The sequence below is a fragment of the Vipera berus genome (assembly GCF_964194415.1).
Source record: "Vipera berus genome assembly, chromosome: 2".
Classification (NCBI taxonomy): domain Eukaryota; kingdom Metazoa; phylum Chordata; class Lepidosauria; order Squamata; family Viperidae; genus Vipera; species Vipera berus.
Window position 1 is genome coordinate 13,341,317 of NC_138203.1, and position 20,166 is coordinate 13,361,482.

At 41.5% G+C, this 20,166-nt stretch overlaps 1 protein-coding gene across 1 annotated transcript in view; it reads left to right on the plus strand.

Annotated features, from left to right (window-relative positions):
• DCC (DCC netrin 1 receptor) overlaps positions 1-20,166 on the plus strand; it is a gene marked incomplete at its 5' end in the record, with an annotated part of 1,185,616 nt that overhangs the window by 1,050,105 nt on the left and 115,345 nt on the right. The window contains one exon of the mRNA XM_081315662.1: positions 5,530-5,724. Within this exon, the coding sequence (XP_081171788.1) occupies positions 5,530-5,724 (195 nt within the window). The remainder of the gene's footprint in view (positions 1-5,529; positions 5,725-20,166) is intronic.

A 20,166-nucleotide genomic window follows, 5' to 3' on the forward strand; every position in this document is an offset into this window, starting at 1 on the left:
ATATCCATTAGGTCATGTTAATTTGCTAAGAAAAATAGAACTAGGCTTTTAAAAAGAAAGAAAAAAGGGCTAATAATGTAGTTAAATGATCCCTGTAGACAATCCTTCATAAGAAATACTTTGCAACTTATGAAATTGTCCACATTTATAATCACACAAATGAAAACAATGCAATTATTTGTCAGTGAGAAACTTCTTTCCTTTTATGAATACAAGCAGAAGAACTTTCTGCTTTTAACTTCCAGACATTTGGAAAGTTTGACCAATTCAATTTTGGTCACCATACTACAAATAAGATGTTGAGACTTTGGGAAAAAAAAATCAGAGAAGAGCAACTAAGATGATCAAACACCTGGAGACTAAAACAAATGAAGAACGGTTGCAAGAATTGGGTTTGGCTAATCTAAAGAAAACAAGAAATAGGGGTGACATAATAGCAGTATTCCAATAAAAAAGGTAAAGGTAAAGGTTCCCCCGTACATGCGTGCTAGTCGTTTCCGACTCTAGGGGCCAGTGCTCATCTCTGTTTCAAAGCCAAAGAGCCAGCGCTTGTCCAAGGACGTCTCCGTGGTCATGTAGCCGGCATGACTAGACGCCAAAGGCGCACGGAACGCTGTTACCTTCCCACCGTAGTGGTCCCTATTTTTCTACTTGCATTTTTACATGCTTTCGAACTGCTAGGTTGGCAGAAGCTGGGATGAGTAACAGGCGCTCACTCTGTTACGCGGCACTCAGGATTCGACCCGCCAAACTGCCGACCTTCTGATCAACAAGCTCAGCGTCCTAACCCACTGAGCCACCGCATCTCTTGTATTCCAGTACTTAATCATAATCATAATAGTAAAGTTGGAAGGGACCTTGGAGGTCATCTAGTCCAACTCCTTGCTCAGGCAGGAAACCCTATACCATTTCAGACAAATGGCTGTCCAGTCTCTTCTTAAAAACTTCCAGTGTTGGAGCATTTACAGCTTCTGGTGGCAGGTTGTTCCACTGGTTAATTGTTCTAGCTGTCAGGAAGTTTCTCCTTAGTTCTAGGTTGCTTCTCTCCTTGATTAGGCTTGAGGGGCTGCCACAAAGAAGAGGGGGTCAAATTATCCTCCAAAGCACCAGAGGGCAGGACAAGAAACAATGGTTGGAAACTAATCAAAGAGAGAAGCAACCTGGAATTAAGGAGAAATGTCCTAACAGTGAGGACAAGTGGAGCAGCTAGACCAGGGGTAGGCAACCTCAGCTCTTTTATGACTCATGGACTTCAACTCCCAGAATTCCTGAGTCAGCTATGCTGACTCAGGAATTCTGGGAGTTTAAGTTCATGAGTCATAAAAGAGCCGAGGCTGCCTATCCCTGAGCTAGACAGTCACTTGTCTGAAATGGTACAGGTCCTCCTGCTTGAACAGGGGGTTAGACTAGAAGACGTCCATGGTCCCTTCCAGCTCTATTCTATTATGAGTTTTTGTTTCAAACTTTTAGTTCATGTCTTATTATGTATTATTAAGGTCTACAGTAATAGTTAGATTAAGGCCTTCCTGATCCATACAGTCCTGGACTTTTTCTAATTTATACCTAACTCATTCTTCTTTTACTTTGGATCTTTTAGAGTTCAAACTGTTGTTGATGAGTTTTCAGGCCATGTATACAAGAAGACCCATTTAAAGTTATTAATAACTTTACTAGAAGTGACGTTCCTGTGGTATGGCTTAACTGTGCATCAAGGTTTTCCCAGAGTGGCCAACCTTAATGGGATATAAGACCAACCTTGGGAGATGATGCCTAGGAAACAGTCAGATAAGAGTCAGCACAGACCACCACTTGATATTGGGTGAGGCAAGTCTCAAAACAGACCCTCCCTAGGCTGTTAAGAAGACAGGTGAGAGGACTATCCTTTCAGACTTGCAAGATCCCTTGCAAGATAGAAATTGCAACCGGGTGAGTTAATTCTACTTTATTGTAAACTTTCATTGATAGAATCTTGTAAGTCTGAAAGGATAGTCTTCTCTCCCTCACCCACCCCATCTCCTTTACAGCCCAGGATATAGGGATGGTATCTTCTGAGTCTTGCACTACCCCACAGGTATCAAATTCGGCATGTCACATGATGTGTCACGACATATCGCAACTTTTTTTGCATTGCGGCCTCTGTATGATGCAGCCAGCCCACGGGCCGGCAGTTTAACACCCCTGCTCAACCCACTATCCATTTGTGACCTATGCTGTCTCTTATTTGATCATTCCCTTGACAGCATCTCTTTTCCCCCATACCATTGCATCATCATTATCATCATCATCATCATAACAACAACAACAACAACAACAACAACACTAAATTACACTTTGATGGAGATTAGGTGTGCTTGTGTCACAACAGTCAAAGAGAGGCCAGGCATTCTTGACACACATAACAACATCATCATCATCATCATCATCATCATCATCATCATCATCATTATCATCATCATCATCATAAAAAAGTTGGAAGAGACCTTGGATATCTTCTAGTCCAACCCCCTGCTCAGGCAGGAAACCCTATATCATTTCAGACAAATGGCTGTCCAGTCTCTTCTTTAAAAACTTCTAGTGTTGGAGCATTCACCACTTCTGGAGGTAGGTTGTTCCACTGATTAATTGTTCTGTCAGGAAATGTCTACCTAGTTCAAGGTTGCTTCTCTCCTTGACTAGTTTCCATCCGTTGATTCTTGTCCTGCCTTCAGGTCCTTTGGAGAATAGCTTGACTCCCTCTTCTTTGTGGCAGTCCCTGAGATATTGGAACACTGCTATCATGTCACCCCTCGTCCTTCTCTTCATTAAACTAGACATACCCAATTCCAGCAACCTTTCCTTATATGTTTCAGCCTCCAGTCCCCTAACGATCTTGGTTGCTCTTCTCTGTACTCTTTCTAGAGTCATCATCTTTTTAAAGGTCCTTTTGAAGCTGGAAAAGCTATTAGTTCCAGTTGCAGTTTCCCATCCTGCCAATAGTTAGTTAAGGCTATAGTACTGCTGATATTTGATAATGATTGTCATATCATTATCACTCACAGACACTTGTTTAAGCATTCAGAGTTGCCTTGGTGGAGCAGTGGGCTAATGCCTCCTTAAGTAACACCAGCTGCCTGCAATTAGTGCAGGTTCGAGTCCCACCAGACTCAAGGTTGACTCAGCCTTCCATCCTTCCGAGGTAGGTAAAATGAGGACCCAGATTGTTGGGGGCAATACGCTGACTTTGTAAAAATGCCGCTTGGGGGGGGCCGGAAAGCCCTAATAAGCAGGCATATACATAGAATGAAGGCTATTGCTAAGCACATTGATTTGTGCTTCTTAGATTGTAAGCCGCCCTGAGTCTTTGGAGAAGGGCGGGATATAAATGGGATTAAAAAACAAACAAAAAAAACACGATATGCTATACTGCTACAAGAAGTATTGTAGTAAGTCTGACAAACTTATGTACTCTATCATTCTTTGAAATGCTTTCTGACTAAGGGTACAATTTTATATACAGTATACTTGCTAAAAGGTAAGCAGGATGTCATGCAATCCTTCCCTATTGACTTGCCACCGTCCAGCTGCCCAAATCTTCTCATTTCACAGCTGACTGGAATGGTTAGAGGCTGAAAACAGGGGAGCCATACAATAAAATGTGGGAGTATTTTAGTTTCTTGTGAATGGCTAAGTTCCTGGCAAGGTTTATTACAAAAAGGAGACATGTACGCTCAGGCAACTAGGCAAGAGAATTACTTAGCAGGGAATTCATGTGTGTTTTTTGTATACAAAGGGATGGTCCATAGGTCTTCATAAATGCTGGCATCTGTGCATTGTTCCACATGAGCAGCCCATATCAAAGACAATGATTACATTTCTAATAGGATTTGGCCATCCATCTACCTTAACCTGACAGGCAAATGAAATGGAAAAATATTGGTGGATGTGTTGGATTTTTAGGTGCTCACAGACGTTTTTATGCATAACACCATACCTTCTCCTGACCTACTTAATCTGTCATGTTGTGTAAGACAAGGATATGGTAGTTTGAGAAGATGGTAGAGGACAAGAAGGCCTGGAGGAACGTTGTCCATAGGGTCGCGATGGGTCAGACACGACTTCGCAACTAACAACAATATGGTAGTTTGAAAGCTATGGGTAGCTTTATTTGTAGCTTTCAACCCATTTTTTACAAGCCACAAAGACCTAAGTTCAAGTCATCAAAATTTGACAGCCAAACATGGGATGGGATGGGAAGATAAAAGAAGGAGAAACAGAAAAGAGAAAAGAAAAGAAAAGAAAAGAAAGGGAAAGGGGGAGGAAAGGAAAGGAAAGGAAAGGAAAGGAAAGGAAAGGAAAGGAAAGGAAAGGAAAGGAAAGGAAAGGAAAGGAAAGGAAAGGAAAGGAAAGGAAAGGAAAGGAAAGGAAAGGAACAGATGGGGAGGGGAAGGGAAGGGAAATGTGAGTTTAGGTCCCTCATATTTCTACTAGATAAAACACAATTATTTTATCTTAATGCTGACTCCACTAACCTACAGAAAAATCTCCACTTCCTACAACCCTCAGATAATTCTCCTAAATGTGTGATCTCTAGTTGCAAGAAGATTGCTTTTTTGTGACTGGTGGATTGGAGCAGTCATGCAAAAGAGCACACTGTGCTTGCCTCATACAAGGAACTTCTGGGACATTGTCTGCATAAGACAACTTTCAGTTCAATTACATCTGCATTCATCTAGGGAGCTTTTATTAATCATAAAATAAGATGAGAAGTGCTACAATAATTATTATTTTATTGGTTTTGGATTAAATCTCTAACGGGTGCTTTGGAGTTCAAATGTAACTCCCTAAAGCAGCCATACTATCTCAAGAAATGGTACTGCATTTGTTCTTCTGTAAGTTCCACTGCACATTTTGGACACTGAGTCCTGAGCATTCCACAGTCTAGATAGACAATGGATGGATGGATGGATGGATGGATGGATGGATGGATGGATGGACGGACAGACTGATGGATGAATATAACCTATCTGAAATTGCATTATCCAGATCTATAAATTTAACATTAAGGTTCTAGTTCTGCAAGCAGGAGTTAACATAGCCCATTTGTTACAGGAGTAACATGTATAGACTTGAGGAGTTTCAGTGAATTAAAGTTGAATAATATATCTTAGGCAGTTTGGTTTAGTAGCTAAAGGTACTGAACAAGAAGCAGGGGCACAATGAGTTCTTGTCCTGTCTTAGGAATAAAAGCAGATGATGACTTTAGGACAGTCCTAATCTCTGTTCCTTAGAAAATAGGCAATGGTGAACCCCTTAAAGAAACAACTGTTACTAAATCCATGCAGTTGCCAGAAGTTAAAACTGACTCCAAGGCACCACCTCCAAACAATACGCTTGTAAAAGAATACTAACACGGTTGAAATTGGAGAGAAATTTTCACACTATTGAGATAGGGCTAGATATGACTCTGTACAAGTGTTGACATTTCTACTTTAATAAATGCAACGATGTGTGTAAATAGAGAAGAATGGTATGTCCTTCTATATTTTACAGCTTACATTCTGTTCTACACCTTGGAAAAGAATTCCCCCATTGATGATTGGGTCATGGAGACCATCAGTGGAGACCGACTTACTCATCAAATTATGGAGCTGAACCTGGATACAGTATATTACTTCAGAATACAAGCTCGAAATGCCAAAGGCGTGGGACCTCTCTCTGACCCTATTCTCTTCCGGACTCTGAAAGGTTTGGCCTTGTTTCTTATTTTGTTCTGACATTATTGAAAAAGTTTAGGAGTCAGTAAAATATTATTCATGTTTCAATGTTGACATTAGAAGTGCCCAAACCAGGCCTTTTAGGATTCTACTGGTAAAATTGTGAAAGGGTTCAGTGGAGTTGATTATAACAAGATAAAATCAATGAATAATAGTATTATAGATACATTACATCAGTCTATATATACCGCTTTTGGTATATATACACTGTTATACATTTTTGGATTGCTAACAAAGAATTAAAGGGAGACTGATATAGCTATTTCAAACTTATTTGTTCTCATCAGTCAGCCACACCCTTCTGAGATTCGAACCTGGGCTTAATCAGTCCAGGTTGAAATCTCATAATGGTGTGGCTGACTGATGAGAACAAATAAGTTTGAAATAGCTATATCAGTCTCCCTTTAATTCTTTGTTAGCAATCCAAAAATTTACGCAAAATAATGATTGTCGCAGTTGCGACTATCGCCTGTGGATGGCCTGAGTTTGGGCTGATACAGGCAAAAAGATTTGGCCCGTATTTGGGCCGGCAAGGTGTTCAGAATACTCAAGACTGATATACATGCATACATACATATGAATACTTGAAGAAGTATTTCACAAACTAGACTGGGCAAAAGATGGAATAAAAATCAATTGTGCTTATTTAAATCACTTAAGATTTGCAGATGATGTTGTTCTCTTCTCACAAGACCCAGAAGAGTTACAAAGAAACATACAAGAGCAGCATGAAGCAGAATAACCATTTGGCTTAAAAATAAACCAGGTTCTGTTTAATAAATTCACTAAAGAAATTTTTAAAATATATTTGGAGAAGGACTAGACTTAGTAGACCACTACATATACCTTGGCCAACGGGTCTCAGTGGAAGATGATTCAATAAAGGAAATTAAACAGCGTGTTAAATGTGGTTGGCAGGCATTCAGCAAGCTAAGCATAATTTTCAAGAACAACCTCCCCCTATGCCTGAAGAGAAAAGTTTTCCATGACTGTATGCTATCTGTTCTAACATATGCCAGTGAAACATAGACACTAACCTCACAATTGATACAAAAGCTATGAGTGGTGCAAAGAGGCGTGGAAAGAGATGTGCTCAGCATCACAAGGCAAGATAGAAAGACCCACACATGGATTAGAGAAGAAATCAAAGTATACCATCAAGAGAGTAAAATAATTGAGATGGAAATGGGCTGGTCACATAGCAAGAAGAACTTGATGGCAAGAACTGGCAAGAACTTGATAAAAAGCGTCCACGAAGGAGACCTAAAAGAAGATGGATCTATGACATCAGCAAATATTGCGGGCTCAATTGGCAAAAGAAAGCTCAGGACTGAATTGGTTGGAAATATGTGGAAGAGGGCTTCATCCTGTTACCTCCCATTGATAGAGCACGCAATCTGGGCGTCCTCCTAGATTCACGACTCAGTTTTGAAGATCATATTGGAGTCGTGGCTAGGGGGGCATTTGCCCAGATTCACCTAATATACCAATTGCGCCCCTTTCTGGACCGAGATGCCCTACGTACAGTCACCCACACACTCGTTACCTCCCGTATAGACTACTGTAATGCTCTCTACATGGGGCTGCCCTTGAAGACCACCCGGAGGCTTCAGCTGGTGCAGAGTGCAGCTGCACGGGTAGTGATGGGAGCACCCCGATACTCCCATATTACACCCCTCCTGCGTGAGCTGCATTGGCTACCAGTTGCCCTCCGGGTGAGATTTAAGGTACTGGTACTTACCTTTAAAGCCCTACATGGCTTAGGCCTGGGATACTTGCAGGACCATCTGCTGCCGGGAACGAATTCCCATCACCCAGTACGCTCACACAGAGAAGGCCTCCTCAGGGTACCGTCAGCTAGGCAATGTCGGCTGGCGACCCCCAGCAGGAGGGCCCTCTTTGTGGGAGCGCCAGTCCTATGGAATCAGCTCCCCCCTGAGCTTCGGATGGCCCAAAATCTCCTGTCCTTTCACCGCGGCCTCAAAACACTCCTTTTCCACCTGGCTGACCTGGACGGACAGGCATTTTAATTATATTTACAATTTTCAATTTATTTTTAATTTTTAATTTTAATTTATTGCACAGATGATTTTAATTTTATTTTTATCTTAATTTCTGTACTTATTATATGTTTTGTTGTTAGCCACCCTGAGTCCTTCGGGAGATAGGGCGGGATATAAATCCCATTAATAAATAAATAAATAAATAAATAAATAAATAAATAAATAAATAAATAAATAAATAAATGTGTATGTGTATGTGTATGTGTATGTGTATGTGTATGTGTATGTGTATGTGTGTGTATATGTATGTGTGTGTACACACACAATACAATATATTTACAATATATAGATATAATACAATATCTTGTATATATTGTATATCATACTGTATATATTGTATAGATATTGTACAATGTATACAATATACAATATATATACAATCAGTGGTACATATACACTAATACTGTATATGCATGATATATTGACACTATTGCTCAATCATGGCTTGGAAGAATCAAGTGGTTGGGTGCACATTAAAACCATGGAGGAATAAATGAATAGCATTGTCCTAGTTATACTGCTGTTTTTGACCTAGGCTTAGTTCATTTGTTGTGATTCAATTTTTCAGGTTAGAGGAGATCCTTTTTTGTCTGGAATATTAAAAATTAATATGTTCAGCTGAATTGTTTCATGGCTACACCAAAGTTTAGTAACATATTATATAAGAATTTTTTCCTGCTCTCTACAAAAAAAAGGAAGCTTTATGTCCTGTGTGCTGACTATAGATTTTCAGGGCAGTATTTTATCTATAGATATTAATTTAAAAATTGTATTCCATTGAGCCTATAGCTTATTTTTGTATATACTGTATAGTGAGGAGAAGTGGTTAAGACACCAGAGAGATAGTAAGTTCTAGTCCCATCTTAGGCACCAAGCCAGTTGGGTGGCTGTGCCAATCACATCCTTTCAGTCCTAGAAAGTAAGCAATGGCAAACAACTTCTGAAATCTTACTAAGAAAACTTTAGGGATTTGACAGGATAGCCTTCAAGAATTGGACCCAAGTAAATGGAAGAAATCTCTCTCTCTCTCTCTCTCTCTCTCTCTCTCTCTCTCTCTCTCTCTCTCTCTCTCTCTCTCTCTCTCTCTCTCTCTCTCTCTCTCTCTCTCTCACACACACACACACACACAATCTCATCCCTAAATATCTAGGCATTAAAGAGTTACTCAGTCAAATCTAAACCTCTAAATCTAAATTGTAGTAAAAGACCAGCAGAGTCTACAAAATTCAAGTTCTGAACCAACAGTCAGGAACAGAAAAGTTTTCTTCTCTCTCTAGTAGGCTTCAGGACAAGGAAAGACATCCTTCTAGCATAATTTTAGCTGAGTTACAAAACTGTCCCAGCTGGGAGAAGAGTGGAAAATCAGAATAAAATAAAAACATGTATTTTCTTCTGCAATCAGCACCCTCAGCCTGCTAGGGAATTTATCTTCTCTGACACCACAAACATTCTGCTAAGTTACAGAAAGGGCAAGAAAACCAAAAGTGGGATTTTTCACTCTCTTCCTTCTAAGTAAAGATGCAAAGGGGACTTTTCTTCTTAAAGAGTGCCTAGTGGCCATAGGCAGAACAAGCTTCCATGGAAGAGTGGGAGGGTGATACGGTAGTGTTATGTACTGGGCTTTTGGGTACCACACCTCGTGCGTTGCTGGAGAAGTAATGGTTCTCCAGCAACCCAGACAGGCCGTCTCCGGGCCTGCAATTGGTCAGCCTCAGGCAACAAGCACGGGTTCAATCTTATTGGTTGCTACCATAGGGCTTGGCTATATATTGGGGTTGGGAGCGGCCCACGCCTAAGTACAGTTCCAGCTTGAATAAAAGAATGAGTTTCTCTGTACTCAGCCATGTGTCTTCATTCCTGCTCACCAGAGCCCACGACATAACAAGTAGGACTGCAAGAAAGGTTTTAGGGATCCCTGCTTGAGAAACCTACCACATCCCCCTATATGCTCATGCAATTTACACTTGTATCACATTTATTAATGCAAACCATGCGTGCCAATGTACATATGAGCACACACAGAATCAGAGACACAGATAAGAAACCCACTGGTACCCTTTGTGGTTTTAGTGCATCACATATGGGATTTGCACCCTTATAAATGAAGCAGAGACGACGTTCAAAGAACTATTATAGGACAGCAATCCCTTGTTAGACTAAAATAATGATCTATTACTGATCTTCTTACTGAGGAACAACTTTGGAAGCTGGCAGTTGATGGTTTCTCTCTTTTTTAGATCATCTTGTTTCCTTTCCTCCACTTGAAGAAAGCAGCTCGTATCCCCTTTTATTTTCCTTATAATGGCCTAGTGTCGTTCTAGGTCATTGTGGGGAAAATATTGTCTTCAAGGAATTAGCGGGTAAAGCATTGATCGGCCCAACCGCTAAAACATGTACAGCCCTCCTATTCTGCCTACATCAAGTAGTAGGAAGGAAAAGAGACATTAGAAGAGGTCTTCTGGCAGCCAGAACTATAAAGAAAAGCCATTTCACAATTTAGTTAGAAGCTTTTACTCCCTTTATGAAGGAGTCTGAGGAATGTCTTCTTGCAACATTTTCAGGGACAGGCAATTTATTCTCCAATACTCCTTAGCTAAATTTGCCCCCAGACTGGAACATCTAGCTCAGGGGTCTTCAAACGTGGCCCTTTTATGACTTGTGGACATGCTGGCTGAGGAATTCTGGGAGTTGAAGTCCAAAAGTCATAAAAGGGCCAAGTTTGAAGACCCCTGAGCTAGCTAAACAGAGCCTGAAGGAAGCTTGATCACAATTGCCTGTGTTTTAAGAACCTATAATATCAATCATTAGGTTATATAAAGGAGGCAGCTATATTCGGCGGGGGGGGGGAAAGGGGGATTGATTTTTTTAAAAAAAATAAATTCATCATTTACTTACTTATTTACTTATTTATTTATATTCCAAGCTTCTTAACCACATACTTCCCTCAGAGAGGGACTCTGGGTGGTGTACAATTTAATTGATAAAGTTAAGCATTTAAAAACAGAATAATTTTTTAAAAAATAAAAATACAAAACAACATTATAAAATTTGAAATGATGAAGAGTTCTGAGATGGGGAGGTTAGCACTTGTTAATACAGGTGGGCAGGGGAGGGGTGTCTTATGGGGCCAAGCAGACCCATGACTGTGTGAACCACTGTGTCCCCCAAGCAGGTGTACACACCCAGGTTTTGACCCCTTTGTGGAAAGTCAAGAGACTGGGGCCTTTCCTTATCTCTGAGAGAAAGATATTCCACAAAGCATTGGCAGTGGCAGAACAGGTCTGCTTCATAGACCCGTCCAGTCGAAATTCTTGACTGACAGGTTCTGTAGCATGCCTTCCCTTTGTAATTATAAAGATTATTTACAATTGCAGGCTAAAATAGCACAATGTTAAATATCAATATATGTGGTAATTGGAATATAATATCCTAAAATGAAGATTGAGGCTAACTATAATTAACCAATATTATTCATTTCACATTCCTCGTACTAAAGGCACTGCCTACAACTACAGAGGAATAGGGTCAGTGTGGGGAAAAAATGAGTAAGCTGCTTTGGGGTAGAGGGATTGCAGCTTGAATTAGAATAAGTGTTCTTTCTGCTGCCTTTCCCCATTGCAAGGAAGCAGAAACTGGAAAAGTTGACCACAGCAATGCAATTGTACTGTAACGATGTGTCAAAAGAAGTATAGAGGGCACAGTTTAAATATTTCTCAACCTTGGCAACTTTAAGATGAGTGGGCTTTAAGTCCCAGAATTCCTCAGGGAGAAGGAGAAGGAGAAGGAGGAGAAGAAGAAGAAGAAGAAGAAGAAGAAGAAGAAGAAGAAGAAGAAGAAGAAGAAGAAGAAGAAGAAGAAGAAGAAGAAGAAGAAGAAGAAGAAGAAGAAGAAGAAGAAGAAGAAGAAGAAGAAGAAGAGCTTTATTGTCATTTTGAACGTACACTGATCGGCATACATTAAAAAGACATTTCTGGGGAAATGCAGGCTGGGCGATTCTGGGACTTGAAGACAACACATCTTAATGTTACCAAGGTTGATAAACCTTGTTTAAATTGTCTAAGGACTTGTGTTTCCTTTTTAGCCTCTTTGCAGCACTAAGCAACTATCCCCTTGTCTAGCTGTATTCAAACAGCCTGGTATCATTGTGTAGTCCAAGATAGTCCAAGGACTAACCTATTTTTTCATCTCTAAAAGGAGAATCATTATTGCTCTCCCCTAGTATAGTTTCAGTGGTGGGATTCAAATATGTGAACAACCGGTTCTCTTTGTGGATGCTGCTTCTGGAACTCCATTCTGGGAATGGGCAACCAAAAATTAGCTACCAGTTCTGCTGAAGTGGTGCGAACCGGCTGAATCCCACCACTGTGTAGTTTCCTGAGTTTGAGGTTTGGGAATAGGAGTTTCAATATAACCATAAGGGCTCCCATGTAGAAATGGCTTGTCCCAAACCAAATAACAAATATTAAAATGGTGACTTTAATTTCAGGAGACAAAGTTGTTTTCTTCTTTCTGCCCTAAGAGCTTTTATTGTGCTTTATTTGTCCACCTAATTAAAACTTCAACAGATCACATCAAGCACTTTCCTTTGAATTCATTTTCAGCAGCAGGATATGTGCCCTTAGCACACCAAGGCCTCTCTGCTTGTACTTGACAAGAGACAGGATGCTGAGTCAGCTTGCTAGCCAGACTGATAGTTGAGTGGTGAGGAATAGTCACGTGTCTGAAGCTGCATGAAGTTTCACTATGTTTATCTGAGCTGCTCTGGGAGCAAATGAAATTGTTTTTTGGGGAGATTAGAAATAATCCAAAGAATTTGGTGGCTGAACACCATCAACACTGACACCAGCCAGAGCATAGAAAAACTCAAGATATGGAGAGACCTGGCCCATAGAATTGTCACGGGTTTGGCATGATTGAATGGATAATATCAACACATCATCATCAGAAATAACCTGTCAACATCCAGCTCAACAATCCAAATAAAACTCCAGTTTCATTCTGTTTCCAAAAATCTTACACTGTATGGTTTTGTCGAAGAAAAATTAAGTCTGAGGTTTCAGTACCAATTCATAGACTTAAACAATATTTTTTCCAGCTAAACCCTCAATGTCTTATGTAATTCATATCAACAAGTTCACTTGGTTATGGGAACCATGTGCTTCAAAGCCACACCTGTTCTGGTGTCCTTGACAAGACTTCAGGCTCTCATGGTCTTGAGCTGAATCAAAGAGGTTTCGTTTCTCCATTTAACCCACTTGAAAATAACATCCCCCCCCAATCTAAAGGCAAGATGAAAGGCAGAGGCATGTATCTGCCAAAGTTCCATCCTTGACATAACCATCCACAACCCCTTTGATAGATTGCACAGTACAGGTGTCCAGTTTCCAAGCCCGAAGCAATACTTTTTTCTGCATTATTTTGCATGAGAAAATCTTTCAATCTTCAATGAGATTATCTTCCTTAGTGTCAAGACCAGCTGCTGCAAAATTAAATTGAATATCAGAAACTGCCTCCCTACCTAAAAACAGTTTTAATGAATTAACAGAAATTTAGAAGGGATGTGTTAGTGAAGCTTGCATTGTTTGCTTTCCACTTAATTGAGCCTTGGTGGAGCAGTGGGCTAATGCCTCCTTAAGTAACACCAGCTGCCTGCAATTAGTGCAGGTTCGCATCCCACCAGGCTCAAGGTTGACTCAGCCTTCCATCCTTCCGAGGTAGGTAAAATGAGGACCCAGATTGTTGGGGGCAATTAAGCTGACTTTGTAATAATGCTGCTTGGGGTGTGTGTGAAAGCCCTAATAAGCAGGCATATACATAGAATGAAGGCTACTGCTAAGTTTGTAAGCCGCCCTGAGTCTTCGGAGAAGGGCGGGATATAAATGGAATTAAAATAAAATAAAATAAAATAAAATAAAATTAATGTAGCCTCAGCAGACTTCGGAAAGTTTGTTCAAGTTGGATTCATATTTGCTAAAAAATATCAACGGGGTTCTAATGCAACTGCAAAGAGAGAGAACAGGTTTTGAGGGTTCTTTTTCATCAGCTCAACAATTCAAAGACATCCTCAAGTCAAAACTTTACTGCATAAAGTATGGGATATACAGGTAGTCCTCAATTTACAATGACAATTGAGCTCAAAATTTCTGTTGCTAAGCAAGGTAGTTGTTAAGTGACTTTGCCCCAATTTATGACCTTTCTTGCCCCAGTGGTTAAGTGAATCACAGTTGTTAAGTTAGTAACAAGGTTGTTAAGTGAATCTGGCTTTCCCATCAATTTTGCAAAAGGTGACCACATGACGCTGGGATGTTGCAACCATCATAAATACATGCCAGTTGTCAAGCATCCGAATTTTGATCATGTGACCATGCAGATGCTGCAATGGTTGTAAGTGTGAAAAATGATCTGTGTCATTTTTTCCAGTGCTCTTGTAACTTCAGTCACTAAATGAATGGTTGTAAGTTGAAACTACCTGCATAGTTTTTGTTTTATATTAATTAATGTTTCAGATTTATCACCTGGGTAACAATGGTATTCATAGTAATAGAGGAGTGAATGTTATATTCTGCTGTTTATTCTGCCAGTTGTTAATATATCATTCTATGTATTTGTTTCACTCTGTTTTCGTTCTTTTAAATTTTGCTGGTCATTGATGGAGTGGGTTGGGTTGGGTTGGGTTGGGTTGGGGTATGGTGGGATGGGATGGAATGGGATGGAATGCAATAGGATAGGATGGGATGGGATGGGATGGGATGGGATGGGATGGGATGGAATGGAATGGAACAGAATAGAATAGAATAAAGAGGGAATGGGATGGAATAGGATAGGACAGGACAAGACAGGACAGGACATGACAGGACAGGACAGGACAGGACAGGACAGGACAGGATAGGATAGGATAGGATAGGATAGGATAGGATAGGATAGGATAGGATAGGATAGAATGGAATGGAATGGAATAAAGAGAGAATAGAATAGAATAGAATAGAATAGAATAGAATAGAATAGAATAGAATAGAATAGAATAGAATAGAATAGAATAGAATAGAATAGAATAGAATAGAATAGAATAGAATAGAATAGAACCACATGACCCTTCTGATGTAGTTGCTCTGGCGACAATATGGAAGCATTTTGCCCTTATCTTCTTCCAGGATGTTCTTTTTGATTTCCCAAACCAGGCTGAGATTTCTTAGTGATGTCCCATTCAAGTACAGAGTAGTCAGTCTGCACACTTCAGCTAAAGGGGATAGGTATGCACATGACAGCAGCTGGGAAAGAGGTAGCTTCTTTAACAGGATTTTTTTTTTAAAGATAGTCTATTCTCTCATGGGTTCTGAATTCTTCTTTAAGTATTTGCAGTTCCTGACAAAACAAATCTGCCTTTGTTTCCTTTCTGTTGTAATGAGCCAAGATCTAAATGTTTGTGCCCTACTAATTTTACTTCTTCTGTGCGCAGAAGGGAAGGGAAAAGGGGTGTTAGAGGCTTCTAAAAAGGCAAGTGACACAGCATTAAAGCATAATAACTGCTGTGCAATGAGATATGGTGGAATAGACAGAACCTGGTTATCTAATCAGCACTGAGCAGTTAATCAATTCAGAATCATGCCCTTGGTGGAATTTATGTGAGATATCACAAAATTCTGTAGAGAAAGGAAATTTAGATCAACCAGGAGAGGCATTTAAAAAAAGGAAAAGGGACAAATCCTCATTTCATTCTGTTTTCTAAAAACCTGCGCAGAATATATTTAAAGCCTTGGCATGAATATGTAATGTCTTTCAACCCTAAAAGGATTGAGGATCATCACATTAAAACTGATTTATTTTTCTCCCCAATATATCTGCTTCCCTATATATGATGCCAAGAGCTTCTAATAGTTGGTTTACCTTCTGGATTATACAACAGTGGATTATTGTTTTTCCTTTTAGAATGCTAAAGAATATGTTTGATGTTGCATAGAAGGAAAATTGACAATAACTATGTGTAGGCTCCCACAGAGAGAGTTAAAGAGACATGGAGCATAAGGCATTTAATTTCACGTGGATGCATAAGAAAAAGAGTAACTGAGTTCTGCAGTATGCAAATGTGTGTGTACAATGTTTGGAAGACTGCAATAATAACTTGTAAATTGTTGTTGAATATAGTACATGTAGTCTACTGAAATATATATATATATATATATATATATATATATATATATATATATATATATGTATGTATGTATGTATGTATGTATGTATGTATATATATATATATATATATATATATATATATATATATATATATATATATATATATATATATATATAATACTACTTTTAAGTACCTTGTACAATTCAACAATTATTTTTTCCTATTAAATATTTAGCTTCCTCTTCTTTAAGTTCCTATTTATATTTGTGATATACATTAATGTAAATCAAATAAAAATAAACATAATTTTTGTGCCACCTTACCTGATTCCAGCCAGACTTCCAAGAAAACCCACGACTATTCAGAAATGTGAATTACTTATTCCTTGAGGAGGTACATAAATTACTGTTACATAATTGGTAACAGTGTCACTAAATTACAATTTGACAGAGTTTAGGTGTGCTTGTGTAACAATAGTCAAAAAGAGGCCAGGCATTCTTGACACACATAACAACAACAAAATAATAATAAATAATAATAATAATAATAATAATAATAATAATAATAATAATAATAATAATAATAATAATAATAACAACAACAACAACAACAACAAATAATAATAATAATAATAATAATAATAAAGTTGGAAGGGACCTTGGAGGTCTTCTAGTCCAACCCCCTGCTCAAGCAGGAAACCCTATATCATTTCAGACAAATGGCTGTCCAATCTCTTCTTGAAAACCTCCAGTGTTGGAACATGCAAAGCTTCTGGAGGCAGGTTGTTACACCAATTAATTGTTCTGTCAGAAAAATTCTCCTTAGTTCTAGACTGCTTCTCTCTTTGGTTAGTTTCCATCCGTTACTTCTTGTCCTGCCTTCAGGTGCTTTGGAGAATAGCTTGACTCTCTCTTCTTTGTGGCAGCCCCTGAGATATTGGACAACTGCTATCATGTCACCCTTAGTCCTTCTTTTCATTAAACTAGACATAGTCCATTCCTGCAACCGTTCCCTATATGTTTTAGCCTTCAGTCCCCCAATCATCTTTGTTGCTCTTCTCTGCACTTTTTCTAAAGTCTCAACATCTTTTTTACATCACAGTGACCAAAACTGGATGCAGTATTCCAAGTTTGGCCTTACCAAGGCATTGTAAAATGGTATTAACTTTTCACATGATCTTGATTCTATCCCTCTGTTAATGCAGCCTAGCACTGTGTTGTTGTTTTTTGGCAGCTGCAGCACACTGCTGACTCATATTTATGTGATTGTCCACTAGGATCCCTCTCACAGTTTATTTATTTATTTATTATTTGGATTTATATACCGCCCCTCTCCCGAAGGACTCGGGGCGGTGTACAGGGCAATTAAAACACTATATACAACTCATAACATACAAAAATTAAAATAAATTAAACCAAGTAGCCCTAAACAATAAAACATGTTCTAAAATGTAAAATTTAAAATTTAAAATCTAAAATCCGAGTCCCTCAGTCCAGGCCGGCAAGTTCAAATAGCCAAATCTTCAGGTTGCGGTGGAAAGAGCGAAGGTTGGGAGCCATCCGGAGCTCAACAGGGAGCTGATTCCAGAGGGCAGGCGCGCCCACAGAGAAGGCTCTCCCCCTGGGGGCCGCCAGTCGACATTCCCTGACCGACGGCACCCTGAGGAGGCCCTCTCTATGGGAGCTCACAGGATGATGGGAAGTTAACACCGGCAAAAGGTACTCCCATAAATAATCCGGACCCATGCCATTTAGGGCTTTATAGGTCATCACCAGCACCTTGAATCTCACCCGGAAGACAACTGGAAGCCAATGCAGCTCACGGAGCAGAGGTGTTACATGGGAGTATCGGGAGACCCCCATCACAACTCACGCGGCCGCATTCTGCACCAGCTGGAGCCTCCGAGTGGTATTCAAGGGCAGCATTGCAGTAGTCTATCCGAGAGGTCACGAGCGCATGAGTGACTGTGCGTAGGGCATCTCGGTCCAAATAGGGCCGCAACTGGCACATCAGGCGAACCTGGGCAAAAGCCCCCCTGGTCACAGCTCATATATGATCTTCTAAACTGAGCTGTGAGTCAAGGAGGACACCCATGTTGCGAGCCCTATCTACGAGGGGTAACACCTCACCCCCTATAGATAAAGATGGAATAGAGTGGACAACCCGAGATGCCAGTATGCACAGCCACTCAGTCTTGTTGGGATTTAGATGAAGCCTGTTCCTCCCCATCCAGACCCTCACCGCCTCCAGGCAACTGGACATCACGTCGAGGGCATCACCGGGTTGATCTGGGGTGGAAATAAAAAGCTGGGTATCATCTGCGTACTGATGATACCCCACCCCAAAACCACGAATGATCTCACCCAGCGGCTTCATATAGATGTTGAACAGAAGGGGCGAGAGGACCGACCCCTGAGGGACTCCACAAATGAGAGGCCTCGAGGCCGACCTCTGCCCCCCTGCCAACACCAATTGCGAACGACCCAGGAGGTAGGAGGAGAACCACTGTAAAACAGTGCCACCCACTCCCAACTCCCTGAGGCGCCACAGTAGGATACCATGCTCGATGGTATCAAAAGCCGCTGAGAGGTCTAATAGGACTAGGACAGAGGAGCAACCCCTGTCCCGAGCCCGCCAGAGATCATTCACCAGTGCGACCAATGCCGTCTCTGTGCTGTACCCGGGCCTAAAGCCCGATTGGTAGGGGTCCAGATAATCCGCTTCCTCCAGGAACAGAGGAAGCTGATGTGCCACCACACTCTCAACAACCTTCGCTAAAAAGCGAAGGTTGGAGACCGGACGATAGTTGTTCAAAATGGCCGGGTCCAGGGCAGGCTTCTTGAGGAGGGGCCTCACCACTGCCTCCTTCAAGGCGGCAGGGAAGCTACTGTCTCTCAGAGAAGCAGTTATTACCGCCTGGAGCCAGCCTCGTGTCCCCTCCCGAGCTGCATAAACCAGCCAGGAGGGGCACGGGTCCAATAAACACGTGGTGGAACTCAGCCTCCCCATGATCCTGTCCACTTCTTCCGGAGTCACAGGATCAAATTCTTCCCAAGCAATGTTCCCAAGACCGCTCGATTCCCCATCATCAGACTCTGCCCAGTTGGAGTCCAAGCCGGCCCGAATCTGAGCGATTTTATCTGCCAGATATTGACTAAACTCCTCGGGATGACCCTGCAGGGGCTCCTCCCTCACCTCCTGATTCAGGAGGGAGCGAGTCACCCCAAACAGGGTGGCTGGGCGATTATCTGCGGACGCAATGAGGGCAGCGAAGTAATTAAACTTTGCTGCCTCCATCGCTGTGAGATAAGACCTCGTGAAGGTTCTTAACCACAATTGATCAGACTCAGACCGGCTGGACCTCCAACAGCTCTCTAGGCTTTATCTCCGACGCTTCATCTCCCGGAGAACCATGGTGCCCGCCAGGATCTGCGCCAGGTCAGGGGCCACATGGGAACAACGCGGTCGAGTGTTTCCGTGGCCACCCTTTCCCAGGCTTCCACTAAGGCATCGACCGGGCTGTGAGCAAAGGTGGCAGGCACAGATCCAAGCACCTCCTGGAACCGTTCAGGGTCCATTAGGCGCCTGGGATGGAACCACCTGGTCGGTTCCGTAACCCCGTGACAGGGGGGGTGAAACGCAAGGCCAGCCACAGGAGGTGATGATCAGTCCATGACAGGGGTGTAATAGATGGAGATCCCTCTCCCAGATCATCAAGCCATCGTCCAGATAGAAAAATAAGATCGAGTCTGTGACCCCCCTCATGAGTCAGGCCCTGAATTACCTGGGTCAGGTCCATAGCCATCATGGAGGCCATAGACTCCCAAGACAACCCCGACGAACCTCCTAGGGATGGCAGGTTAAAGTCCCCCAGAACCATAAGTGTGGGGAACTCAACCGCCAACCCAGAGAGGGTGTCGAGGAGCTTGGGCAGGGCCGCTGCTACACAGGTAGACAAAAGATATGCCAGCAACAAGCCCAACTGAGCCCCAGGGTCAAATCTCAGGAGGAGTGACTCACACCCGAATATCTGAGTAACGGTAGCCTCCCGTGGACACAAGGTCTCCCTTACAACCACCACAATACCCCCACCCCTTCCCTGAGCCCAAGGCTGGTGAAGCACACGGAAACCTGGTGGGCAAAGTTCAGTCAGAGGGACACCTCCCTCTGGGCCCAACCAGGTCTCAGTAATGCAAGCCAGATCGGCATGCTCCTCCTC